This window comes from Hydractinia symbiolongicarpus, chromosome 10 (genome assembly GCF_029227915.1).
Source record: "Hydractinia symbiolongicarpus strain clone_291-10 chromosome 10, HSymV2.1, whole genome shotgun sequence".
Classification (NCBI taxonomy): domain Eukaryota; kingdom Metazoa; phylum Cnidaria; class Hydrozoa; order Anthoathecata; family Hydractiniidae; genus Hydractinia; species Hydractinia symbiolongicarpus.
The window spans coordinates 3,818,885-3,846,106 of NC_079884.1; the positions used below are offsets into that span (position 1 = coordinate 3,818,885).

Below are 27,222 nucleotides of genomic sequence, written 5' to 3' on the forward strand. Positions count from 1 at the left end.
TCATCGTATTTGGATAAATTGAACAAATGTACAGTTATACGTTAGCACATTGAGTTTTTGTTGTCACGAGAATACTGTCGCGTAATAAACTTCTCGATTAAAACAGGACAAAAAAATCATTTAAAATTTAATATCTGATTTTTTTCTGTAAAAATATGTCCCGCTCAAGTAAAAACAAAATTTTTCTTATATGAAAGTTAAATAAGCCAACAATTATTCCACTGTTTTTAGCGTTCACAAAAACACTTCCTAAAGTGCTGCCACTTTTTGGTTCTAACAGATGTACCTTGGTAAGTTTGCCTGTTAAGATTGCAATTTTGTCGTGAATATAGTCACTAATTTTCGACATTCACACATTTTCAGATAATGCTGTTATATATAACGTATGACATGTAACTTCTTTTTGTGTTTGTGTGTGAAAATGCACGTTGATAAATAGATCTGTCAAACGACCTGCAGAAAGTTCAATTTTTCCAATAAAAAACCTCTTTTTCTTTGAGATTCTTAGCACCAGTCGTCATCTTCATTTGACTCTGGCAAACCGTACATTTCGTATGGACTTTTACCAGACTTTATAGCAAGCGCGATTTGCTGTTTACTTGTAGATGGAGCAGCTGCCTCCTCCTGCGGTGGTTGTTCGTTGTTTACAGAATACGTAGATTGAGACAACCTTTGCGGTGGAGAGTTACGATATGAAAAAAAGTTCGCTAAGTTTGGCGTGGAGAGGTTAAAAGCCCCATTTACGCTTGGTAGTAGCTATAACAAGAAAATATTGAATTGAAAACTACTGTACCTTGGCGACGTGAAAAATAATCGAGTTTTTTATTTACCTCGCTTATATGGAAAGGTGATTTTGTTTTTACAGGTGCCACTACCGGGGGAGGTTCCTCCTCCACTATAGTCTCCTTGTGGACTGCAGAACCATTCCCATTTGACACAACCTAAAAACAACATGGTTAGCTAATACCACTTTAAAACAATAATTTTTGGTAACAGTTTCCAAATCTTAAGGTGGTTCCCTGGGAAACAAGGATTTTTTTCCAAAAAATGGTTTTTTTTCAAAATGCTTTGGCACAAAGTTGTATCATAATAAAATAGGAAGAAAAAAATTTCTTTTCTTAAATTTTTTTGATGACGTCACTAATTATGCGCATAATTAACAAATTATAGGCTAAAAACATATGGTATCTCCTAACAAGGATATCTCTAGGTAGACTTTTCCAATCAAGATAAAACTTTGCACATGTGTTAATATTGAGTAGCTGAAGGGACTGAGTGAATTACTTTTTTAATTTTTTATCTAAATCGCATCGGGTTGGCCACCAAACTTGACTTTTCCGGAAAAGAGAATATCAATGACAACATACTAGATTCTAGGAGAAGAAAAAATAGTAAAATTGAAAAACTAATTCACACAGTCCCTCCTAAATAGAATGAAGAACTGATGTTCGAAATTTCAGCTCAAAAGCTTGTTCCAATGAAAAGTTATCTTTGTTAGGAGTTCAAAAATCTGCAAAAATCTTGTTTTGAAATATCGGTAAAAGAAAAAAAAACAGTTTGTATAAAAAAAACTAATCTGTTCATAAACTAATAATTAAAGTCCAACAAAAGCACCATATCCATATGTTTCCCCTTCCTCAAGCAAATTCTTATCTTCATAACCTTTTCTGGCAGCTCTCTGCCTTTTTCTGTCATTTTTAACTCTGTCAGTAGACTTGCGGTTTGACTCTTTCACACGTTTTGTGTTAGCTTTACGAAAACCAGTTTCGGTATAATAACCAGGTTCTAAACCAAGTTTGGAATATACTGGTAACAGTCCTGTTTCTCCATTGTTATATGCTATTACTGCAGATGCTACTGCTGTTTTGAAAACAGCATTTCCAACATAAACTCTTTTAGGGCATCTTGACCAGATGACATTGTTGAGAGACTCATTTACGTTTTGTGTTTGACCATGAAGGCATTTCTTAAGTAGATCCTCACTTCCAAGGTCTTTGCTTGAAAATACAGGTGCAATGAGGTCTGAGACAACTTTATCAATGTTTAAATGCCCTTTGTAAGTAGATTCACCAGTTATCTTATCCCTTTGATATTTACACCAAGAGTTCTCAGTTCGGGGACAGTACATGTGACGCTTTTCTTCATCAGGTTCATTTGTCGAATGAAAAAGGACAGCAGCAACAGATTTACGCATAGCATAAAGATTATCAGTGTTCTGTCTAATACCTTAAGGGAACTTATTTTGGCGGGAACTAATTTTGGCGGACGAAGGAAATCTAAAAAAAATTTAATTTTGGCGGGAACTAATTTTGGCGGATCAACGAAATTTTTAATTTTGGCGGGAACTTATTTTGGCGGGTGGCGGTTTTTTTTAATTTTGGCGGGAACTTATTTTGGCGGGTCAGCGGATTTTTTAATTTTGGCGGGAACTAATTTTGGCGAGTGAAGGATTTTTTCAAATTTCAACGAAAATTTTCTTTGGTAAAGATGTAGAAATAAGCATTACAAAGCAAAGAATTTTAAAACAAATACTAAAAATCTACTCTTCTTCATCGTCTATGATAATGTCAAATGCATTCCGACTAAAGTCTATGTCATCCTCGTCACGCGTGTACTCCTCTTCTTTGTCATCGTCATTTTCGACTCGCACGTTGATGAAGCTATCCTTTAATAAATCTGGCGCATTGATTATGTCGGTTATGGGCTGAGTAATTACACTATTGCTTTCTGGCAGCGGTGATAGATCTTGAAAAGGGTCAAGGGATTCAAGTGAAGTGGATCCCATGCGAACTGCGTCGTAAATTCCAGATGCTTTCCACCCATTCAAAACGACTTCACGGCCATCTGCCGAAGTGATATGGTTATAAAACTGGAGGAGCCAACTTGCATGAAGAGGCTTGATGGTGGTCAGCTTTAATTGAATATTTATATCTTCGATCTTTTTGTTAAGGGATAGCTCTTTCTCGATCTGTTTTGAATACCATTCAGTGAACAAATTTCTCATGAATTGCTTGCAATGATTATTCACAGTAAGATCCAAGGGCTGGAATATATGTGTCATGTTACTTGGAACCAAAACCAGGAAGATGTTGTTCTTCTTCAGCAATTCGGTAACTTCCTCAGTAATTTGTCCTCGAAAGACATCGAATATTAGAAGAGCAGCTTGCTTTGGGTTATTTAACTTCTTCCTCTGGTCTTCAACGTGCTTTAGAACGATCTCTTTGATGACTTTGATGGATTCTTGTGTATTGCTGTAGTGTTTGGGATTAACGCTTAGTGAGAACGATTCGGGGAATTCAAACTTTGGGAGGCTTTGATTTGTTTTCCCCCCATATATCAGTTGCATTGGCAGAAAAGAACCATCAAGCGTAATAATAAAGGTACCAGTAAGGCATCTTTTGTCGGAAGATCCAACGATAGGGACGGACGATGAACCCTTTTTCGCCATGGTGTGATTCATTCTTGGAACAAACTTAAGAGGTGTCTGGTCCAGATTCATAACAAGTTGGTGAGGGATGCTGTGTTGTTCGATGGTCGAAACAATATCGTGAAGAAATAGTAATTCGCACTCCTTTTTGGCTCCTTCAGTGATTTCAACTTTGGAGGTCGTTTTCATTCTTTTCTTGAAACCCATTCTCTTGAAGAGGCTTTTTGCCCAACTGTTATCAATTTTAATATGCCCCAACTCAAATTGAGGGTTTCGTGATATTAGAGCTTTCGCTGCAGCGGTTGCAACTGTTCTTGAAACAACACCTCCTCGATTTCTCAGTGCAATTAAAAATCTTTGTACCATCTCATCTAGACTGCCAAGGAACAGAGGTCTACCGCGTTTCAAAGGAACAAATTTGGTTACCACGCTACGTTTTTCTCGGGTTGAATCTTTCAGCTCTTTTTTGTAAAGATTGCCAAATCTTCGAGCTGTACTCTCACTTAACGGCCTGTCTTTGGTTTGAAACTTTGTGATTGCAGCCGCACCACCATGAATCGCAACATATTTTCCGATATCAAATCTTTCTTTTTCTGACCAACGGTTGTATGATTTTTTGCCACTGGATTTAACATTTTCAGTCGCGTCTGTAACAGCTTCGTAGTCTAACGAACCAAGGGATGATTCTTGCTGGAAGTCAGTTGGTTGTGGGCCTAAAATGAATAAAACGAACCACTATGTAATTGCGAATTTTGACCAAAAATTAAAAATTTTCAAACAAAGAAAGAAACTTCTTCGCAGGTAGGTATAACAAAAAAAAACATCAAAGAGAAATACTTACTTTGTTCCCTAGAACTGTTTGAAGGTGTTTCGTCTGAAGTTTTTTCCTTTTCAGCGGCCCTTTGTTGAGCTTCTTTCTCTTGTAATTTAGCTAACTTCCTGATGTAAGACATTTTGAAAGCCGGGAGATAAAAAAGGAAACGTAAGTTATCTGTATCCTGTATATTTACTCGAACATAAACATTCCATTCACTTGGCCTATATTTACACTAAAAATCGAACAAAAACATTCTTTTTTTCTTGGCTAAGGCCCGTTTAGACTACCCAATCGAACAAAAACATTCTTTTTTTCTTCGCTAAGGCCCGTTTAGACTAACCAATCGAACAAAAACATTCTATTTAATTGGGAAAGTTCGGTCTACACTGACAAATAGAACAAAAACGTTCTATTTTCATGCTAGGCAATTAAAAAATCGATCGATTGACATTTTTGTTTTTCATCAGAGCTAGAAAAGAAAAGACGTCCATATGGCTTACAACAAGACGTTCGAGTTTACAGCTGCTGTCAGAGGATTCCATTATTATAAAACTTATTGGAAACCTGAGGAAAATCAATCACTGGACTGCTTTCATGAGAACAACAATGTTTTCGATAGATTTGCAATCAAAGTTTGTGAATTCGGAAATGACAAACCAGTTGGCCATTTACCCAAAGAAATCTCAAGGGTTACAAAATTTCTTCTGGACAGAGGAGCGTCTATGAAATCCACGTTGACAAGTGTACACTATCGAAGATCACCTCTCGTTCAAGGAGGCTTGGAGATCCCCTGTAAAATAACTGTTACTTTACCAGGGACAGTAAACAATCTTTTGGTTCTTGCAAGATACCAACAACTTGTAGAAGCCTTGTATACAGAGCCGAAAGAGGAATTGATTCTTGGTTCGTTCTTACATATTGCAGTTATTTTAGATGTCGTGGTTCCAACCGAAGAGAGACCAAAGCGTAAAAAAAATACAGCCAAAAGCCAAAGCAAAGAGACGAAAAAGCAAAAAGATATTCGAAACTTTTTTGGAAACACCTCAGCTGCACCAGCCCCAAAAAGGCAAAAAGTTAACAACAAACCTAAAAAGTCGTCACCATCGTCAAGCAAGGACTTAGAAATCATAAATATTGATTAAAAATTATCTTGTATTAGAGGTTTATTATGACATAATATTTCTAGCGCAAAGGTATATTTCTAAAAGATATAAAAAATTGAAAAAAAGTTGATTTTTGTCGATTTTTTAAGGGGAACTTATTTTGGCGGATCAACGAAATTTTTAATTTTGGCGGGAACTTATTTTGGCGGGTGGCGATTTTTTTTAATTTTGGCGGGAACTAATTTTGGCGGGTGAGTAAAATATTTAATTTTGGCGGGAACTAATTTTGGCGGATTTTGCCCCAATCCGCCAAATCCGCCAAAATTAGTTCCCGCCAAAATAAGTTCCCTTAAGGTAGCCATTCCATAATGGTTTTGAAGTGTATTCATGATCTTGTCTGTGAGTCTTCCCTTTCCTCTGCCAATGCCTTTTCCATCTGAAAGCTTTACACCCTTGTGGTCAGTTTTAATTTTTCGCAATCTGGTTCCGACACGTTTCTGTACATGCCCGATACATTCACCTTTGTTCAAGCTGTGTCCTGGGTAGGGATTTGTACTACAAAGTTCCACAAAAGATTTTGTGTCTCCGTCTCCAATGTAAAAAGTGTATCAGAGTTTGTGAGTTTTCACAGAGCGATGGTAAATACGTTTCAAGCCGGTAATCTCCATGGCACCAGAACTGCCTCTATGGTTGATAGAGCAAAACGCAGCATGATTTTCTTTCCACTCTTTATGCTTCTCAGAATGGGTGTCATTTGTCTTTTCCCAAACATCACACTCTACACTTTTTCGACATAACCTCAGTGTCAATACACTTTCCATCTGCGATCAATGTCATTACCCCATTAAGGGATGAAAATCCGCGCTTTTGCCAGGCGCCATCACCGCTGACAGCTATATTAGCGATATCCTCTTTATCAACACTACTTGGGTCATTTCTTTTTGTTTTCTCATGCACTTCTTTTGCTGCTGTAGCCATGGACTCATGTGAAGTCTGTACATAAGCATTGTGGACCAATGAATTAATGTTTTCAAATGTTGATTTTGTCATTGGTTGTGGCATATTCATGCATCTGCAAAATTTTTCGATGCCGCTGAAACCAATACAATTCTCACGAAATGCAACTACTGTCCTTCTATTAATGTCATAACCTTTTCTGCCATTAACTGGATCTGGTTTATCACACTCTTTAGAAGAACAAAACTGCAAATTCCATGGGCATTCTGCACATGAGATTAAAAGGAAATGAGCCATTCCCATTTTGGCTTGCAATAGATGTTCCACGCTTACAGAAGCTGCACAGTCTGGGCATCTTCCTATCATAAAAATCAAAGACATTAACAAGTCACTCTCTATTATAATGTTACAGTTAGCAACAAACTCTTTCTCAATTGTTTCTGAGGTAGTACTACAATCTAATTTGGCAGCTGATGCTCCAGTTTGTGTTGACGGTTCAGGTTCGGTGAGTTCTTGGATTGGTTCTGAAGATGTTCCGTTTAATGTTGTATTGCTGGCTGTAACATTTGCACCATTAAAACCTTTTCTCTTCCTTGATCTTCTCTTCTGATAACTTTTCTTGTTAGCCATGACTTTAATTGGTTAAAAGAATCAAGCTATTTGTGTTTAAAAAATGGAGGAAGAATTTATGACCTTTCACCAGGAGCTCTAACTTTGAAAGCACTTCAGGATGGTTTCGGTGTATATCTTATAGTAAAACTTTGCCGTGCAAGATAGAACAGCCCTTTGGCGTCAAAATGGCGGCATTTTCACGCCCTTACGACTTTTTAACAAAAAGATATTGGCCTAAATCAGTTTCTAAGGACCGTTGCTAAGGAAATTTTCGAAATTTTAGGTTCTAACTGTATAGAAACTTCTGTAAAATTTGCAAAATTATTGCAGGACCTTGGAAAACCATTTATACCACCTTATAGCTGAGAGAATAACCTTTCCAACAGTATATAATACTCAATATTGAAAAAAAAATGAAAAAGGGCTTTATTTCCCAGGGAACCACCTTAAGGGTGTTATCTCAGGATATTTCAAGACAGCTATGTTCTGTTTGTTTTCCAACCTCATCCCCAGGGTTTTGTGGCCCCTAAGCCGTTATTACAGAGTTGCCGCTAATAATTTTATCAACAAGGCAAAATGCCCTTTCTGCCAGGTTGGTTTTGTTTCTAAACAGTGTTGGTGCTTTAACTGGTCGTATCAACTCTTACCACAGTTTTCTTCGGAGCAGACTTTTTTAAATGTTTATAATTTTCGTAAATCAGTTTGGCGCAATAGATTTTACCAACTGTCATCTGGTTAGCACCTGCAATAAAATAAAAAGAGGACATATTTTCATGCTATACCAGACAGGCGTGGGTAAGTTCACTAAGAATATATTTGTTATGCAAACATTTGCTGGATGCAAAGGTGTTGTGCGAAGCAACATACAGCTCTACACAAAAACTAAGAAATCAACTTGTTTTAGTCAATCTTCCAACCTCTCCACATAAGACAGTTGGTGATGATCTGTTTCATAAGTTCTTGTGTTGATGAAGGAATAACGGCTATTGTAGGTATAACTACTAACTTTAATAATATTTAAACTTTTACCTTGCGGGCGCTTAGGAATCACATGGTCCAGTGTCTTTTTCGTTATATTTGGCCAAACTCGTTTGAGCATCAAACGTAATTCTAAATCGTTGCTATGAAGGTTGTCTAGGAAAAAATCAAGTAAAATTACGGCTATTGTCAAACTTCTGTTCCAAAACATTTAATATTTGAAAGATATATAAATTTTCTATAGTTCTCTCTTCTAATATCTAAGAGAATAGAATATTGTATTATGTTGAGGTATATTCAGGGCGTAGTTAATTAGGCAAACCCTCCTTTCGCCAACCAAAAAAAATATCAAACACGAAAAAATTCTACTAGAGGAAACACAATGGCTTGATCTTTTTAATTAATTTAATTAATTTATTGATCTATTTTCGTCTTTATTGATGCAGTTTCGTATTGTTGTCCAAATTCTTATAGTGCCTTTAGCCAGTCTAACGAGTTGAAATCTCTTTTTTTGCTCAGTAGATTCCAACCATGGTAGGGTCTCCTTGGTCACTACATACGAAAAAGTCCCATAAATCACCACATACGAAGAAGTCCCATAAATCACCACATACGAAAAAGTCCCATAAATCACCACATACGAAAAAGTCCCATAAATCACCACATACGAAAAAGTCCCATATATTTGTAATCTTGCTCCTCCTCCAACTGAGAATCTGTATGTCTCTGATCATGTTTGTATTATTTTCATATAATGATCAAAACATCAATGGTCCACAGCAATACTAACTTTTCCATAATCGAATAAAAACAATGCTGAGGTGAGGTATATTATCCATGTACATTACTTTCTCAGTGCCTTCTGTTTTATATTTTTTAACACTTCAGATTAGACAATAAATCACTCCATTTGTAAGTCCCACATTTGCTTGTCATTTATCGAAGCTCACATTATTGATGCTCGTAGAATGAAGATTGGTGATACTGTTGCTTAAGGAAAAAATCATGCAGAGGAATATAAAGGCACTTACTCTGTTCCGTCATAATGTTTAAGGCTGTTCTCACTAGCGCAAATAAAGTTGCTGTGAAGTCCACTGTGTTATCTGGATGTAGCGGCATGTTCATTCGAATTAAGCGCTACAAAAAAGACAACAGCAATACACACTTATGCGTCGACAAAAATGCATTAAAGAACAAGAAATGATCATGTGAACCCGCCAGAGTTTATCGAGTGGATAAGAACAATAATTTTATTGTGCAATGGAATAAGAAACAGAATAGTATAACCTACCTTATAGGCTACAACTTTTGGACATTTTGTTCCTAAACCAATAGGTGGTGACATCTGACGTAATAGTTGACACACTTCTGTGTGTTTAATGCGTCCGCTGAAAAGAAATACTTACTGCATTACAGCTTTCGTTTCATTTACATATTTATTTACCCATAATTAGCATGAGAGAATTTTCTCAAAAAGTCACCTTATGTTAATTTTCGCGAAGACTTATTTTCGAACCTTTCCAAGAATTCGGAAATTTTCGCAAATACAAGTCAAGCATGCGAAATTCGCAAAAATTAATCAACTTAGAACACTACTTCTCAACCTGTAAATTATTTCCAGGTGAAAGTATTTCTTTAGCGTTATTTTAATCGTTTATCAATACGAACAAAAATATAAGATAATACACGTATTTTCGCATGACGTGTTGGGTCTATGACGAGTAAAACAAGATATAAGTAAAACAAATTACTAACGTTGCCCTTGGATCAAACTCCGCCCAAACGCGTATGAACTCATCTAAATGATGTGGACCAAGTATGCTTTCATCTTGAGTTAAGTATCCAAAGTTATCCATAATTACAGCAACGAATAAATTTAACAACTATAAAAAATATATAATAAATATTGAAAGCAACGTTGACGCGACTGCAAACTTTGTTGAAAGAAATTCTTGCTCGAAATAAACTCTCTACTACACACCACACGAAAAGAAACTGTGCTTTTCAATGAGAGCTAATTTCACATATTTATATAAAAAATAAGACTTAAAAAGGGCTAAAATAAAATTAATTATTAAAAAATCATATTTATACTTTTTCAAATGGGTGTAGTTTAACTTTTTTTTTAACAATTTAAGAGCATGACCTGAGAGCTTAACCAGCCTTGATTAATGCGCGGGTTAATTTAAGCGTTTTTACACACGCCGTTTATTTTCGTAAAATTATATCGTTCGTCTTAATCACGTGATTTTTTTCGCGCTGACTATTCGAAATTAAATAGTGTATATGCTGTTGTATACAATGGTGGACAGATCAATGTTTTGCTCTTTTTCCTTGAAAAGATATTCTCTCTCTTTTCAAAAATTGTTCTGTTGTGTTAAAATCAAGAAAGAAATAGCTAAATAATAATACTTACCAGAAAAGAGCAAAAGAATATAAAAGATATAAAATAAGCGTAAGTGAAATTATTTCCACAATAAGCTGCTCCAACAGAAGCTGGTAGACTTCTATCACATTCGGCATTATTTCCGCACGCTAACATGATGTTATGCCAGTTTTCACCAGTGGCTGACCTAAATCAAGCATATAAAGTGTAGTAGTAATCCATGGTCAGATTTACTAGTTCCAAAGCATATATAAGTAGGTCTTTGACATTTATATAACTTAAAACTCGATTTGTTTCAGGCTTGGTAATGGTTTTTTTAATATTACAGGTACCCTTGTGGAAAATCTGATATACCTTGTGGCCGTCTCAATGTAAGTAGTTTCCAGATAATTTTTTATATCATTTATCCTTTCATTCTCGTCTTCGGAATGTCTTTCTTGTTGTTTTTTTAGGAAAATTAGCAATAGAAATCCAAAATTTCAGAAGAAGAATCTATTTAATCAATCCATTATTTTTCCAGATCTTAAATGTTAGAAAAAAAAGAGAAAGAACTAATTTCTACCTAAATAAAACTTGCATGGCTGGGAAAAATGCTCGAAAATTATTTTGGCGATTAATTTGTGCCCATGGTTCTTCTTCTGAATCGATTCTTATTAACGAAAACATCTAAAGAAAATTATGATGATATAATCTACGGTACATCTTCAGATTTTTTTTCGTGTGTTAATACTTATGACGTCACTCACCTGCATTCCAATAATTGCGTAGATAAAAAATAGTAAAAATATAAGCATGCCAACATAGGGTAATGCCTAAAATGAGAAACGAAATAGTTAGTGAGCTCTTGCAGTGATGAATAATGTGTTAAGTCTCCCTTTAAGTAAAAACATCTTAGCACTATAATTTCCTTTGGAATGACTTTAGGAAGGTGATTGTTAACAAACAGATTCCAACAAAAATTGTTATTTATCCTAATGATATTAGTATCACGGATTGAAATAATTACATTTCGCCGGTATTAATCTTAGACATTAATTTGCAGGTAGTTTTGCGAATTTGGTCAAAATCTGCGCGAAAATTGTTACCTGCGAATATTATTGGTAATTCGTTAGTATGCTTGCACACCAAAGTGATTTCAAAAACTCACGATTTTACAAATTGTAGACTTCATGTATAACACAAAAAAATACCACATCTTTAACGTCCTTGTTACGAACCCACAAAACATTTGATTACTTACCTTGAACGATTGTAGAAAGGTCCATAGAAGAATTCTTATTGTATATCCTCTTCGCAGAAGCTTTATTAAGCGCGCTGCACGAAACAACCGGAACAAACTCGGATCGAATGGGATAGTACCTTGTTGCTAAGGAGTAAAAAAGTAATTCAGAACCTTAGATGTAGAATTTGAATGAAATGGCCACACCAGATTAGTATGTGGTGTTTTTTTCACGCGAAAATTTTCAGTATTTTCAGTTAAATTCTACCAAAAAACTAGTACAAATTTCTTTATTGACTGCTTAACCACGTCCTTCACAATTCCTAAGTATTTTATTTGGTTATAACCAAGTACAGAACATTTGATGAACAATAAGCTGTAGTTCAATAAGTTACTTTCTGAATTACCAGAACATAGCCAGGACTAATAGACACGCGGTATAATCTCAGTAACTCGAACCAACGATTACTTAAACTCGCAAGTTCAATTGCGCAAACATATTTGCTAACTCGAATGTCCTAGAATCTAACATTCGCTAACTGGGAGTATTGTCAAAGGTCTGAGAAAGATTCTAGCTATCTGGAGACCTCCGTTGTAATCAAGTTATGAAATACATACAAGGGTTTTTGAAAAGACAAAGTCTAGCAAACTTCCAAGTACAATGATGAAATCAAACACATTCCAACCATCTCGGAAGTAATTCTAAAAAAGTTGATCAAAAGTAACATGATTACATTAGAGATGACAGTAAGTGCTACACCTAACAAACCATATCTGGCGATTTTCACACCAACTTCATTCAAGTTCAGCAAGGTTAAAAAATTACAACTCACATGTCTGAGTGCGAATAACTTCAACATGAATTCACCAGTGAAGAGAAACGTAAAGATAACATTTACTACGTCCAAATAAGCTTCGTATTCCTTTGGTTGGTCATCAAACTAAAAATTAAATAAAAAAACTAATGGAAAATTTATTACGTTGTGTCTGCACCAAATGCACTTTCATAACAAACATTGGGTTAAAATATCCTTAGTTTGAGGAATCAATTTGAGATATGGCATCTTAAAAACATGTATTTGGGTTTGTTTTCGTTAAATTTACATTTGAACGTTCAAGCTTTCTTGCACTTATTCATTGAACATCTATATAATACCCGTATAGCTACGTCTGTCTGTCACGCAAAATGGTACCGCAAGTAACGAGACGCACGCAATGCGGTATAAGAAGGATGGGCGAACCCATTGATTTTTCACCGGCCACTGACTAGTTAAGTAACGAATTACACTAAACTGACACGTGAAATCTCCACTTAACCTACCTTTAACATTAGAATAAGCGTGTTTCCAGAAATTAACAACATGATAAAGTATTCAAATGGAACTGAATCAACAAATTGCCACACTTTGTATTGCAGACTGTTTGGGTTTTCCGGCATAAAACGTTCGGCTGGTTTGGCTTCCATCGCAATATGTAAGCACCCTCTCTAAAAAAGGTGTTATACAGAATACATACTGTGCGAATAATTTACATTGTGATAGACACACTTCGTGCAAGAGCGCACATTTAAAGCATTGTATTCAGTTTTTATTAGTTAGTTGTTGACATATCGCGTCGTAGAAATCTTAGCTTCATAAAGAAATAGCCTAATAATTGGCGCAGTTATATAAACATATCTTATAATACTCAGATTTAAGAAAATGAAAGATTTTTGTTTCATTTGCAAGCCAACTCGCATGTATATGGTCAAATCCTCCCCATTTTTTGCAGCTTAAAGGCTGTTTCTTATTACAGTGTTCAAGGATGCAGCTCCATTGTTCAAACATCGACGCTCAGGATTTACAGATTCCATTATAAAAAAAGATGACGTCTATTTCAGCGAATTTTATTACACATGTACACCACATAAAAGGAAAAGCGTCCTTTATCGTATTAAGTGCTGCCGGAAGTCATCAAAAAGTTGAAAACATTTGCAAAAACGTCAAACTTCCTTTGATGACCCCGGGTATATTACACTAACCTGGTTTCTGTCCAATTCACTATCTCCTTCTTCTGCTTCGCCCTGTTCTTGAAATGTCAGAATAATCAAAGCAACAAAGATGTTAAGAAAGAAAAAGGAGAAGATGACAACGAAGAATATGAAGAAAAGAGCAACTTGAATTTGATTGTTAAGGACTGGACCTTGATCGATATCCGTACTATCGATGGCGTTGAACATCACACTAAATAAGAAAAACGAGAAGATACAATATTATAAGTCCGAAAAAAAAATTGGTAGAATTTTTGTTAATGTTTTCGTCAAACATACTTAGGCCATCCTTCTCCTGTTGAGGAAGTAAACAATGTCACCAACGCTTTGAAAACATTGTCGAAATTAAATTCCCTGTTCTTCCATTCTCGAGTTCTTTCCTAGTAGAACACAAAACAAAGAAATATTTAGCATTCAGAAAGATATAAATGTGTGAGAGTTCTTTTTTAGTAGAATATAAAACAAAGAAGTTTTTAGTAATCAGAAAGATATAAATGTGTGAGAGTAAAGTTAAAGTACTCACAACAGGGTTGTGGAAATCATTGTCTTTGAACGTGATATATTGTCCTCTAAACAGGAAATGTCACATCTTAAAGACAATGGCTTTGTTCTTTGTCAAGTACAACTAGTGACACTTCGGAGCACGTTTAAAGAAGAGACCATAAATAAAATAATCTGCTTGATTTGCTACATTTGGTCATTTCGCTTTGTAGTTAAAGTGAAATTTATTATAAAATATATCACTTAAAACAATGTAAAGTCTTACTGGCAACTTTCTTCGTCCATTTTAGATGGATCTGTGCAGTAGTTAAACTTTCCCTACAAAAATAAACAAAAAAAGGTAAAAACGTACACCGAATAAATTTCACCTTAAGCATTTGCTGGTATGATTTGACTAAAACTACAGATTTCTGAAAGCATGGAAATATTAAATAGATATAGAGAAGCTGAGCGCTTCAGATAGAGGAAAATTTTATCATATGAGTCCCTAAGGCAATATTAAACTTCGTCCCAAAATCTCTAGCTAAAGTTGTTAACAAAGTTAGCCGTCATGGAAAAGAAAACTGAAGTTGTTTGGTTTGGATTGGTCAGTAGTTTGGTTTGGTTTAGTCAGTGGTATCATCTAAGTTAGATACTTACTGAAAACAGTTGAACTCCCATCACGGAGAAGATAAACAGAAACTGAATCGTAATGACCAGAATATTAATGACATTTTTTAAAGAATACACCATGCATTGAAAAACTGCCTAAAAACGAAAGTGAAATAAGGTTCTATAATTTCGGTTAACAGGACTACAACCTCGAGTCCAGGTTTTTTTTATCTTTCCGATAATCGAGACTAGAAAGAGAAAAAGTAGCCCTGGGTAAGTTAAGAAAATAATTTAAAATTACCTTTAATTTTTTCGTTTTATTGATAGCTTTTAAAGGTCGTAACACTCTCAACACACGCAGTACTTTTATCACTCGTTTTGAATCTGCGGATGATGAATCGTCTTGACTGAAAAAATTCAACATGTAAATGTACCCTTAGAATGTAAGGAAGTTATATATTAGGGAATGAAGTATCTACACGAATATGTTGCGATTTGATACACGTCCTTGTACTGCTAAATCTTAGGATATGCAGTTACAACTCTCTTTCACGGACCCTATGGAAATTTGTGTCGTAAAAGAAAAGGATTTAGCCCAAAGTTTTATCCGTGCCAACAACACTAAGTGTTTCTATAACAAGATGATTTGTAGAAAGGAAATGTGAGCGAAAGATTTTAACTATATTTTAACTTAAAGATAACAAAAATACTGTTTCCTAAAAACAGAAAATTGCTTTAAGATGAGAAGTTGTACCTGAGGACAAGTGAAGCGATGGAGCAACTGACAACCAAGGCGTCAATAAAATTCCATGCATCACGAAAATATGAATCTTTATGTAATATAACTCCATAATTTATAACCTAATAAAAAAAGCATTAAAAGAAAATTAAGAACTCTAACCGGTGTGTAACATATGCACGGAAGCACAGAAGATTGGGGACTAATTAATGGTTATTGTAAAGATATTGCTATATGGGAAATCTGCATAAGACATGTACCGTTATGTACAGGTGTGTCAGCACACACTCTAAAAATGTTATCGAGAACACACACAACTTGGTAAATAATCAATGCCCAAGGTTAACGACTTTTTTTCAGGATATGTATCGTTTTTTCGGTTTGAGGATAAAATGTACGAAAAACGGTACAGACATGAAATCAAGGTTGATATAACAACGCTTAAAAAAGATCTCAATGCAAGAATATGAAAAGAAAATGTCTGCGATGCAATATATCCACTATGTACAGGCTTATCTGTAAACACAAGAAAAACTTTCGTTCATAATCAAGAAAAAAACACCACTTACTTTTAAAACTACTTCTAACGTAAATATCGACGTAAAAATATAATCGCAATTTCTTAAGACCTATAAAACACAAAAACAAGAATTAAAATTGACACTTGTAGCTTCTACACGCTCTTTTAAAAGAGCCAGTAAAATCGGACTTAACGAGCCGGGTTGTTATATTTTTTGAACCTCATTTCAGTCTGATTTGTTCTTAATAGTAAAAAAATTCAGAATTAATATTCATTTTGTTTTTATCTATAGACTTTTTTCTTAAAGTATTCTGGTGTCTTTTTTGTTGCTGATCGCAAGCTCTGTAATTGTGTTCATGAACAATTGAGCTGAGAGGGAATTGCAGGGAATTACACTTCCTAGGTTGTACTTATTTTTTACACAACTTAGGCTCGATTTGTTCTTAGTTTTAAAAACAATGATTCATATCACTGTTTTTATAGCCTAAAGTTGTACATATTTTTTTCTCATTTTTCCCACAAATCTTTGTTCTTATAAAATTGTTCTTATAAAAGAGCGCGTATGATGTTAACTAATAAAATGTTTAGCAAGATCTTGCATCGATTAAAAAAGACATAGGCGTAATTCGACAATTATCCATTGGCTTACCTTGTTTAGTGTCACGTGACGACCAGTAGTATCCTCCATGGCAAGGAACATACTACTTATTAAAATAAAAGCTAAAATGGTGTTGTCGAAATATTTGGACGATACAATTCGATGCACAAAAATGCGAATTCTAAACAAAAGGTTTGGGTGAGTGAGTCCATTAACAATCTTACGGCAACGAAAAAGAATCTTAAGAATATCTGACTAGCATGGAAGAAAGTATGGGAAAGCTTTTAACACTAGGTAACATATGAGAAACGAAAATGAAGGGAAAGATAGTAAGTTCTGAAAACGTTTATTGTTAATTGCAATATTTTTATAAACACAAAATAAAAAAAATGTGAAAAAACACACATAATTAGAAAAGATTTTATGTTACTTACGGATTTCCAGGAAAGCATACGAAAAGTGTATTGACTTGCAACATGCCACTTCCGTCATCACCTTTAATATTTCCTGTCATTCTACCGGGATTTTTCAAATTCTTTATCCAGTTTTGACCTGGAAGTGCATGCCCACCTAAAAACACCACAAAGGTAGCCACTAAGGAACATTTTTTATCTTGTGTTGTATCAGGAAAAAAATCCCGATTAATATGCTAATTATACTAATTATTTTAGTCACGTGGTTATTAATTGTGTATTATATAGTCAACGTTTAACTGTAATTTTATAATTTAATTCTTATATAATTTTACAAATATAATCTCAAATATTTTAAAACCATGATCAAACTAACCACGATATAATAATTGTAATTTCTACCTTCTATGGGAACTCTTTCAAATTCGCTTATAACAACCCCATTTCTGTCCTGAAAAAGATATTTAATCAGTTAAAGCCCATATTCCAACAGTCAGAAGACTCCGTGTGGAATGGAGTCTTTTGGCTAGCAGAATGGTGCGCCAATAATCAAAAGGAAAAATTGATTCTATGTTTATTGGGCGGACATTTTTGTAATTCTATTAAAATTTAAATGCACTAAGTATATAAACGCATACCCTTGATAGATCGTACCCTCTTCCTTCTCTACAAAAAGAAAAATAAATACGAGGTTACATTAAACGATGGTATGTTGTGCAGAACTCTATTCACAGAGGAAACTGCTATAATATATAGCAGTTTATATTTTGATATGCATTTTGTAGGTAACGCCAACCTCAATAAAGGGACGTTCTTAATCCTCTTGTGATCATAAGACGGCAAACAACGCCCCTGTTCATTGGTCTAACACATAGAAAAAAATCTTGAAGATGTAACGTGACAGTTGAAACATGTCAATATGAACAATGGGTATTTCTTGTTATTTACTGTTTATTAATGAATCAAGTATATGTTACGGGATTGTGATAAACTCGGGGATTATGCATATTAACTGGTTATCACCATAATAGCAATAACCCTAACCCTTATACATAAACACCCCATGAATATAAATCATTTCCAATTGATTATATTCCCCGTAGCATATACAATAACAACGGAAATAGAATTAACGTTATTTACATTGCTGTAGATTTTGGTGCATATTTCTCTTTAATTTCTTTTTTATGTTCCTCTCTTTTCTTTTCGGCAGCTTTTTCGTCTTCCCCTAGTTCCTGTGCGTTTGTTAAATTGTCAACAGCAATGGCGAGAAAGACATTCAATAAAGTGTCTAGAACAGAATTAAGGAAAAATCTGGTATAATATCATAACGTATCTTTGTTCTGTCTGATCTAATGGTTAATATTTATTTTTTATGCTAGTATTTTGGAGACAGTAAAATAACCATTTAGTTGTATTCTAAACTGCTATCATATTTTTATGAGTCCTTAATGAAAGTTATTCTTTTGGATATGTAGAAAATTTTAATGTCACCCCCGATGCACAAGGACCTGCATTCGCCGGCCAGGCATGATAAAAAAATGCATTACGTAAGTATACATTTTATTCTATGTAACGTCATATTTGAGCTGCCATATCCAATAGACCTATTTCGTTAGTTAAATTTAAGATTTTTAAATGATGACGAATATTTCAAGAGAGATAAAAAAAATGAAAAAAGGATACAATTTCCAAACACAACAAGCGTGACGAAATATAAGGAGATGGTTAATCCTTTTGCTGATTTGGGACCACCATATGCAAAAATTCCTTCATACATAACCTGATTCCAATCTTCTCCAGTTAAAATCTAAAAATATATATTTATTTATATGTAGTTTTTAATGTTTATTTTTTTTGATTTGCAGGGAAAAAAATATTGGATAACCAAGATTACCTGAAATACAGTCAACATAGCATTTCCAAAATCATCAAAGTTTGACCGTGGGGGTTGAACTCGATGTGCAAAACTAAAAAAAGATGAAATCAAAACTTATATTGCGTTAAGTTCACAAACAAAAATGTAATTTCCAAAATTTTAATGCATCTTGAGCTACAGTTTTTATCTGGATTTTTTTTGGGAGGTTAATAGGTTTGCCATAAAGTAAACTGGTTCTGTTGTCAGATGGTCAGATTGATATCGATAGATGGAAAAAACTTCATCTAGCGTTTGAGGTTGCTTAACATTGGTATATTTTAATCGATTTTAGATTCGCTTCAAGAAAACGATGACTCACATACCCTCCACCAAACAACTGCATGCCAAGTAAAGCGAAGATGAGAATGAAGAGGAAGAGAAGAAACAGCAGACTAATGATTGATTTCATACTGTTCAATAACGATGTAATCAGATTTTTTAGTGAGCTCCAGTATCTATAGAAGAAAAGTCAAGCATCATATATAGTTAAGTTACGTTATCGAGAACAATTTTCGTCGGGAAAAACAAAGATTGCTATTTTTTTATCATTCTTTTTAATCCGGACATTCATATTTCTTTGTGAGTGGATGAAAGTTTTATCACTAATAGCAAAAATAATCCTCATTTGTTACATTTCAGAAGCTATCGTACATTCAATGTCAGAGAATAAATTTGGCAGGATGAAATATTCTTATTCTTTACATCGGGAAATATTTTTTTCTTCCGATAGGGTAGGGATTGTTCTCTTTGTAGTATAGTAACAAATGTGAAGTATTTTTTTACCTTGTAAATTTGAACAGTCGCAGCAGACGCAGTGCACGAAGAACTGAAATACCCATGCTGATTCCATAGATTTTTGAAACTATCAACTCAAAAACACCAGCCGTTACTACCTTAAAATAGAAAAGACTTGGTGCACTTGCTACACAAACATATACTTAACCAAGGAGGTCAAAATCAACGAACAAAAAATCAGATTAAAATTGGCCTATTTTTTTGTGAGCTAGGTGTGACCTATTTTTACCAATCAAATCAAAACAAAAAATCATGCTTTGGTCCATTTTCGTTCCTGGGGTCACTTGCGTCAAGCCACAGGGCAGCCTAAGAAATCAAAACAAAAAATATTTACCACGCTGTCAAACTTATTGAATTTTGATCGGAAGTAAGTTCTTGCTCCCAACCCATAAAGTTTCAAACACATCTCAATCAAGAAAAACGATAGAAACACCAATTCAGATATATCTATGGAGGAAAAAAATAATAAATAAAAAAACAAATTACCTGCGGCTTTTCAATTTCATACCTTAATCAGAGTGACAATTTTAAAGGAGGCATTCTGCAGAAAGACTATATATATTTACCTTGGAGATCTGTCAGCCATTTCGGCTGCCGGTAATGTTGCGCAGCAACTGAAATAGTGTTTAGAAACACACATGCTATCACTAACCAATAGAATGCGGCATGGTTAACAATTTTTCGTATTCTGATTCGAAAACGACGATTTTTACGATGGAACTTCTCTTTCCAAGTTTCCCTGTGAAATTAAGTAAGAAAAAAGTAGTTATAGTGACGAAGTAGGGGTCTGGAAATTTGGCTGTCGAATGGTCAATTTTTTTGACCAAGCAACAGTTCACAGGTGCTTCGACCGAATGAAAATAAACAGAAAATATGAAAGTATACAAGGAAATATAATAAAGGGCAATAATAGAGGAACCATTTAACAAACAAAATTCACATGTAAACCAATCCAATAGACTTATGGTCAGCAGGGAAAACTCGTGTCCTCATCAAAACGATGATGTCATAGCACAACTGCTAACGTCAGCAAGTTTTTATCTCACCAAACAATTCCTTTTTTGTTATCTAAATTCCTGCTTAAGCCATCTAAAATATTTGATACAGAAGAAAGCCTGGTATAACCAGGGTTTAAAGTTGCTTTTTAATTCATTACGTAAATATAACAAAGTCACTCACTGTTGTTCCATCGAATCTGTAATATTCAAACGAAATGCTTTTCCAGCTGCATTTCTAGTCAACACACTCGTCATACCAACACTCCCAGTTTCGGTCTTCTTTCTCGTTCTCGATCTTCCTAAAAAAACGTTACGTGCGCTGAAAGGTTTATAAAGTCTGCCGTAACTATAGCGTAGTTATAGCTAATACTTTTATATTGAATTTAGGCGTTCTACGTCAATTTTGAAATATGACTAATGCAATATAAAGTTATTGGACAAACAGAAAAATAGCGCTCGATCATGTGATCGATATAAGTCAATAAAAACATTACATTGCCAGGTACTAAAGGGCCTTAGAACACAAGTGAATTTTAACGGTGAATGTTTGGTAAAAGACGTTATTGAAAACTGTCATAAGGAAGAGAGAGGATAAAAGATTTTCTTTAAGTATCCATAAAACATGATTAATGTGTTTCTCATGTACAAAAAGAGTTACTTTTTTTACAAAACTTTAAACAAAATCACTGTCGTACTTTGACCTGTTTCCTCATCTTCCTCTTTTACAAGAACTTGTTCTGCTGCATCAATCCAATCAATATAACCAGCCAAAGCTCGATCTGTTTGTTGGCCTTGACGTAGCAATAAAAAGGCTTGTCTATTTTCAACACGTTCTCTTTCCTTTCCAAATTCCCTTAAAATAATATTTTTTTACTTAACAAAAATTTCATAAATTCTAAACAATCAAATGAAAAGAATAGTATAGAAACACTTCAAACTCTAACAATATTTTTGCATATGCTTACATACCCACTGAGAACACCCAGAACGAGATTCAACATGAATTGTGCACCAATGATATTTAAGGAGTAATAATAGATCCATAACAGATAGCCATGCAAATCATAAACATCAAATGTCTAAATAATATCGAAAATGATTTAGTATAAACTTAAAATCTCTTGACACTTGATTCATTGAAAAACATTTCAGCAAGAGAACGTTACATTTGCCCAAGAAATGGTTGATCTTGCGTTTTTAGAAAATTCATGGAGAAGTTTTGAAAGAATGCTTATCTTGTTATTTTCAGATAATGGATACTTTGTCAGTAATTATTCAAATGTGACTTGAAAATTTCATTTTTTGTTCCTTCTTTGGGCTGCATCACAATGCTTTTCTCCGGCCTCTACAACCCTGGTGATAGGCTAAAATGCTCAATAAATAAAAAAATAAACCTAGTGCGACACGATTTAGAATAGACACTTACATAATACATCGTATCCGTCCATCCTTCACAAGTGATACAAGTAAACACAGTTAACATACTAAGTAGCATGTTATCAAAACTAATTATACCAAACGCTGGTCCTTCCCAGTGTTCACGACACTCAGCATTATCGTCACATTGGAAGCCATTCTCGCCACAAAGTTGGGGCTCACCGCCTTGAAATTCTACATGAAAACAACGTGATAGACGAGTGGCAGCTTTTCTTTTCATTTGCCATTATGCTTTAAGTGATTGTCTAGTGTCTTTCTTAATAGACTTATTTTTTAGCTGGATATGTTTTTAAAAATTTTTGTCTTCGCTATTTTCGAATTTAAAAAAGTATTCCAGATTTAATCTTATACCAGTTCAAATGCTATCTTCAACTGTCATTTTGAAAGAACATGTAATAATAGAGTTTTTTTATGGATTTCTTTCATAACGAAACATGAATTTACATGCTAATTTAAATCTAACTCTGTTTTTAATACACAATGCTCTCTTGTTTGCCTCAAATTAGCTTTTAAGTGATTTCTAAGAACCAGGGAGTTGAGTCTGGTGCTGTAATAGGTTGTAGCAAAAGAAAATAATATGCGCCTTGTTTCCAAATAGGGTTAAAATACGACATGAACCGTTTAAGTTTGTTCAACACTGTATTATTTTCATTTTTAGGACCTGATATTGATACTGGCATAAAAGAATACTGAAAGTTTTAATCTTACCTGTCGAATTTTTAAGAAAACAAACACTATGAAACAATCCATTAAGAAATTCTAAACCAATAATTGAATAGATGACAATCACGAAACCAACCAACAAACAAATTTGTAGCAAGGGAGCCATTGCGCGCATGATAGATTTAATGACCACCTGTAAACCTTGAAAAAAATTAAAAATGAGCCGTGTATTTCGCCCGAAATGTTGCCTGTAACTTTAGTTGGGTTCTATTTTGTTATTGAGATTAAGTAAAATTATCCTGTCTGCATCAATCACATTATACTAGGAATACTTACACACACTTAAGCAAATAAATCTACATCTTTAATATAAACATGGTTCTTACAGGTTTTTTAAAGGATAAAACTATTTGACTGTTTTATAGAGAAAATCTTGCAAGAATTACCTTGACCTATACTAGGCCTCAAATTAAAATTACTTATGTTGATAACGTACAGTCACACAATAATGCGGAGAGGGGGGAGGGGGGGTGGGCAAACTATTCAGGACTACAGCAGGTCCAACTTACTTGGTATGCCAGAAACTAATTTTAATGGTCTCAGCACTCTTCCTGCTCGTAGAGCTTTCAAAGAGCTGGCATCGATGTTCAATCCAAGCATAGGTAAACTCATTATGCTAAATTGAAAAAGTTAAAATTCTGTTAATTTGAAATTTTATCCCTGTTTATATGAAAGAATTGGATTAAAAAATGTTAGGTAGGTCTGAAGACCTGTATATATTCAAAGATAGTGAAAAAAAACTAAAAACGGTCTATAAGACTGCATTGTCCATTTTTAATACTGTCTGTCGTTGCTCAAACGCTGAAATATAATTTTATTTAATTTGATGTTTATTTCGACTGATTTAGTTCTGATGACGACAAAAACGTTAAAAGGAAATTTACAGCTAGCATATATTTTACACCGTCTCTTGGTTTAAGTTATTCACTAACAACCAGAAAGAAAAAAAAAGAAGAGGGAAAAATTAAATATAGTTTTGAACAATAAAAGGAAAATATGTGTAGCAGATATGCTCACAAAACAGCTGTTGCATTTCTGTACCTTCTGTAAACAGACAAGCCGGTGAGTTTTTTATCATTGCTTATCACGTTATGGTCAAATAAAAAACACGTTTTGAGGTGTTATGTTGTTAAGAGCGAAATACACAACGCAAAACAAACTTTTAAAACATCAACTTTATTTATTGCTTTTGGTAATTCTCCCGCTAGACCATCGTAATTCCTGAAACATTTCCCTATGAAATTTACATAGGAAAAGAAAATGACGTAATGAAATAGCAATCTTATCCATAGCCCGCTCATCTTGAAACTGACAGATTGATGACGTCATCGGAATATTTTTATCCCCGATATTTCTTTAATCGTTTTTCGAAAATATATGATGCCATATGTATTTTTTAATCAGTATTTCAAACTATTACTGGCCTTGAAGATCTTCCTTTTAATATGCATATTCCCACGAGCTCGCGAAGAAGCAAAGCGAAAGGAGGATTTTTCTGATTAATCTTTACAGAACATATAGACAAATTTGCGAAAAAATTGTTCGTATATGATGACGTCGTCAGAAATTATAAAATCAAATACTTTCAAGTGTTTGCTTGTCTAAGTGGATTCTATCACGGAATTTGTAACTAGTCTTTAATAATTTACGTAAATAATTTAACACAAAAGAAATCTTTAATTGAGCGTACAATCTTCACTATTTGAATCAACCGCTATTTCAGGATTCAAATGCTATTCAAAAGTTTTTAAAAACCGAATTTCTTTTTAAACTTCCATATCTCATTGCGTGATGTAAAAACATGGCACAGTAATAAAAAATAAGTAATAATAAAAGTAATTGGATAAATTATTAATTAGATTCACAACAATTTTTACCCTACCCTGTGACAACGACTATGAAGTCGAGCACATTCCATGATGCTCGAAGGTAAGAACCCGGATGTAATATAAAACCCTGCGTGACTATTTTCAAAATGGCTTCCACGACGAAGATTGCAAGTAGATACAATTCCGCTTTTTCCTATAACATCAAAATATAAATAATGAGGTGAATTATTAATTATATCAATAGTAAGAAAAGGATATAGGAGTTCTAATATAAAATATAAACAACCTTTAAACGCTATCAGGCAAAAAACATATTCTTTATGAAATATAAATATTGTTGAAGCAAGAAGAAGAAGAAGAAGAAGAAGAAGAAGAAGAAGAAGAAGAAGAAGAAGAAGAAGAAGAAGAAGAAGAAGAAGAAGAAGAAGAAGAAGAAGAAGAAGAAGAAGAAGAAGAAGAAGAAGAAGAAGAAGAAGAAGAAGAAGAAGAAGAAGAAGAAGAAGAAGAAGAAGAAGAAGAAGAAGAAGAAGAAGAAGAAGAAGAAGAAGAAGAAGAAGAAGAAGAAGAAGAAGAAAAAGAAGAAGAAGAATAGGAAAGGGGCTCACCAATTGTAGATTCAACTTCGATTTATCATGATGTGGTAGTGGAGTGTTGAGTGCTAGTAATACACAGTTTACAGCAATGGTTGCAAGAATAAAGTGATCAAATGGCTGGAAAAACACATGTTAAGGATAACGATAACACTGACACAAAAATGTATGCATAAGTAGCAAGCATAATGTTGTTACAAACATCTACCCCACACTATATTACGTAGCCTACCCCAAGTCTATACAACGAGTACGAAAACATAAAAAAGTAATGTCGGCTTTCTAAATGTCAAAAGAAAATAAAAAATATATTTTTGCTAAATATTTATGCACAGTAGAAGCTCTAAAGTCAGTTTAAAATTTTAAAGACAATTTTGTCTTCTATCTGAACGCTTTATATCTTGATTCTGCATTAGCAGAAACTTAATTTGTGTAGTATGATACGTTTAGGCATTAAACTGGTTTATACTTTGCAGGCTGAGGGCTACAAATATGCTACCTTATTAGATACATGTGCTACTTAACAGTCGCGACAGAGCATGGAAACCAGGGCTTTTTGTCGCCCAGAAGATTGGATTAGGGCGACATGTGAAAGACATCAGAAATTATACTAGTCTGAACATTTTCAACTTGGCAACTAGAAATAAATAGCTTTTGTAAAACATTGGAAAGTTTAAAAGTGCGTCTATCTAATTTAAAACTATGGTTTAAAAAAGATCATTTCATAGAAATATTTTGTTTAAGATTACAGATATAAAAGAAGAAATATTAGATACCGCGTAAAGTGAACTACAATCCAAAAAAAACTAAAAATAAAATTTTGTGTGTGTGTATTTAACCACGCTACACAAAAATGAAATAATGTGTGTCTTTTCTTTTATGCTACTTGGCCTAACTCTCAAGTTTATTGAATCCCTGTTACCGACATAAAATGTTTATTTTCTGACACAAAGCTACTTAAATTAGAAAACTTTCTTTTTCTTCTTTCACCCTCAAAGTAAGTAACCATCTTTTCATGAAAAGGATACCTTAGACTCGCTTACTGCTCGACATAATCTTCTAACAGGATTTGATTCACCGAATATAAACAAACTAGTGTAACTTTTTCGTTCTGGTCCTGTTATTTTCTGTAATGAAGAAGCTTTTGACTGACTTCCCGTCATTGACACTGCTGTTGACTGTCGTCTGATATCTCTTTGCGACATAATTATTATATTCGTCTAATTATATATAATGTATCTTGTTATATTATTGACTTCAAGTAGTCCAAGGACTCTTCTTTTTCACTTTTTTCTTATATTCTTCCAAGGTTTTCATTTGCGTGGAATGTTTTGGATATTCTTCATACGGAAAATGTGATTATAACCCCAACGAATAAAAAAGAAGCTTCCACTTCGCACTTCTATTCCCTTTATTAGAATTTTTTTACAAAATTTTTTACTCTATTATATATTTTTAAGTTTTTGTTGAAATAAAGAAAGAAAAGAAAATTAATTGAAGAACACTAAGGAATAATCTGATCAGGTCTGGGAACTAACGTTTTAACATCTGTCCAATAACATGAGAGAAATTTTATATTTTGAACACGTGATCTTATTGTTTTACGCGAACAGCTTATAACGTCTGGTAAAAACATCATTTCTCTCGCTCTCCTTTTCACCTGCTCCTTTTATATATTTGGTTTTTAATTAATATATAAGAAGGAAAATGCAAGGTAATCGAGGCAAAATCTTTAAACATAATAGAAACTCTCCTTAGTATTTTGTTCTTTCTTTCTTATGGTTTTGTGTGGAAACAAAGATTATTCAACAAGCTGCTAATTTTAACACTAGACTATAACCCCAATAATTTAAAATGCAATATCATGCTGATTCATCAAATTATGATGTCATCATCACTTTTGTTTCGCATATTGCTAGGTGGAAAACTCTGTTGCGAGAAACATTCTTTTATGGTTATACTTTCCAATCAAATCATTCGAAGCCCTTTCTCCTCAGAACTATTTTTTTGTTTTAATTCGAGAAAAAGTTCAAAAGCCCTTG

The 27,222-nt window shown here is 34.0% G+C and overlaps 3 protein-coding genes across 3 annotated transcripts; all 3 read right to left on the bottom strand.

Moving 5' to 3' along the window:
* Positions 1-126: 126 nt before the first annotated feature.
* Positions 127-26,611, bottom strand: LOC130612737 (voltage-dependent P/Q-type calcium channel subunit alpha-1A-like). The gene is made up of 42 exons (XM_057434088.1): positions 26,209-26,611; positions 25,196-25,300; positions 24,644-24,783; positions 23,271-23,377; positions 22,747-22,902; positions 22,028-22,212; positions 21,571-21,680; positions 21,297-21,454; positions 20,783-20,900; positions 20,170-20,342; positions 19,938-20,050; positions 19,592-19,701; positions 19,132-19,263; positions 18,788-18,860; positions 18,577-18,700; positions 18,034-18,181; positions 17,529-17,556; positions 17,293-17,341; positions 16,912-17,047; positions 16,529-16,658; positions 15,929-15,988; positions 15,375-15,481; positions 14,922-15,027; positions 14,669-14,776; positions 14,295-14,347; positions 14,052-14,097; positions 13,808-13,908; positions 13,520-13,721; positions 12,821-12,985; positions 12,333-12,440; positions 12,118-12,201; positions 11,521-11,646; positions 11,027-11,092; positions 10,843-10,946; positions 10,311-10,467; positions 9,650-9,777; positions 9,186-9,282; positions 8,926-9,031; positions 7,946-8,050; positions 7,564-7,658; positions 831-941; positions 127-756 (listed from the first exon to the last, which is right to left on the bottom strand). Exons 1-42 carry the CDS (start codon positions 26,383-26,385, stop codon positions 505-507), a joined length of 4,959 nt encoding a protein of 1,652 aa, XP_057290071.1. The 5' UTR covers positions 26,386-26,611; the 3' UTR covers positions 127-504.
* Positions 2,461-4,404, bottom strand: LOC130612740 (uncharacterized). Its single transcript, XM_057434091.1, has 2 exons — positions 4,269-4,404; positions 2,461-4,140 (listed from the first exon to the last, which is right to left on the bottom strand). The coding sequence occupies exons 1-2, from the start codon at positions 4,378-4,380 to the stop codon at positions 2,540-2,542; spliced, it is 1,713 nt and encodes a 570-aa protein (XP_057290074.1). The 5' UTR covers positions 4,381-4,404; the 3' UTR covers positions 2,461-2,539.
* LOC130612741 (uncharacterized) lies at positions 5,587-7,199 on the bottom strand. The gene has a single exon (XM_057434092.1). It carries the CDS (start codon positions 6,932-6,934, stop codon positions 6,119-6,121), a length of 816 nt encoding a protein of 271 aa, XP_057290075.1. The 5' UTR covers positions 6,935-7,199; the 3' UTR covers positions 5,587-6,118.
* Positions 26,612-27,222: the final 611 nt, after the last annotated feature.

What these genes read in the sequence shown, in the direction of transcription:
- LOC130612737 (XM_057434088.1), bottom strand. Translation starts at nt 26,385, where the DNA reads ATGTCGCAAAGAGATATCAGACGACAGTCAACAGCAGTGTCAATGACG. An exon ending in GAGCAGTAAGCGAGTCTAAG is followed by an intron (nt 25,301 to 26,208) that starts GTATCCTTTTCA and finishes GTGTTTTTCCAG; the next exon opens with CCATTTGATCACTTTATTCT. An exon ending in GTATGCTTTCCTGGAAATCC is followed by an intron (nt 16,659 to 16,911) that starts GTAAGTAACATA and finishes CCTTTTGTTTAG; the next exon opens with AATTCGCATTTTTGTGCATC.
- LOC130612741 (XM_057434092.1), bottom strand. Translation starts at nt 6,934, where the DNA reads ATGGCTAACAAGAAAAGTTATCAGAAGAGAAGATCAAGGAAGAGAAAA.
- LOC130612740 (XM_057434091.1), bottom strand. Translation starts at nt 4,380, where the DNA reads ATGTCTTACATCAGGAAGTTAGCTAAATTACAAGAGAAAGAAGCTCAA. An exon ending in AAACAGTTCTAGGGAACAAA is followed by an intron (nt 4,141 to 4,268) that starts GTAAGTATTTCT and finishes TATTCATTTTAG; the next exon opens with GCCCACAACCAACTGACTTC.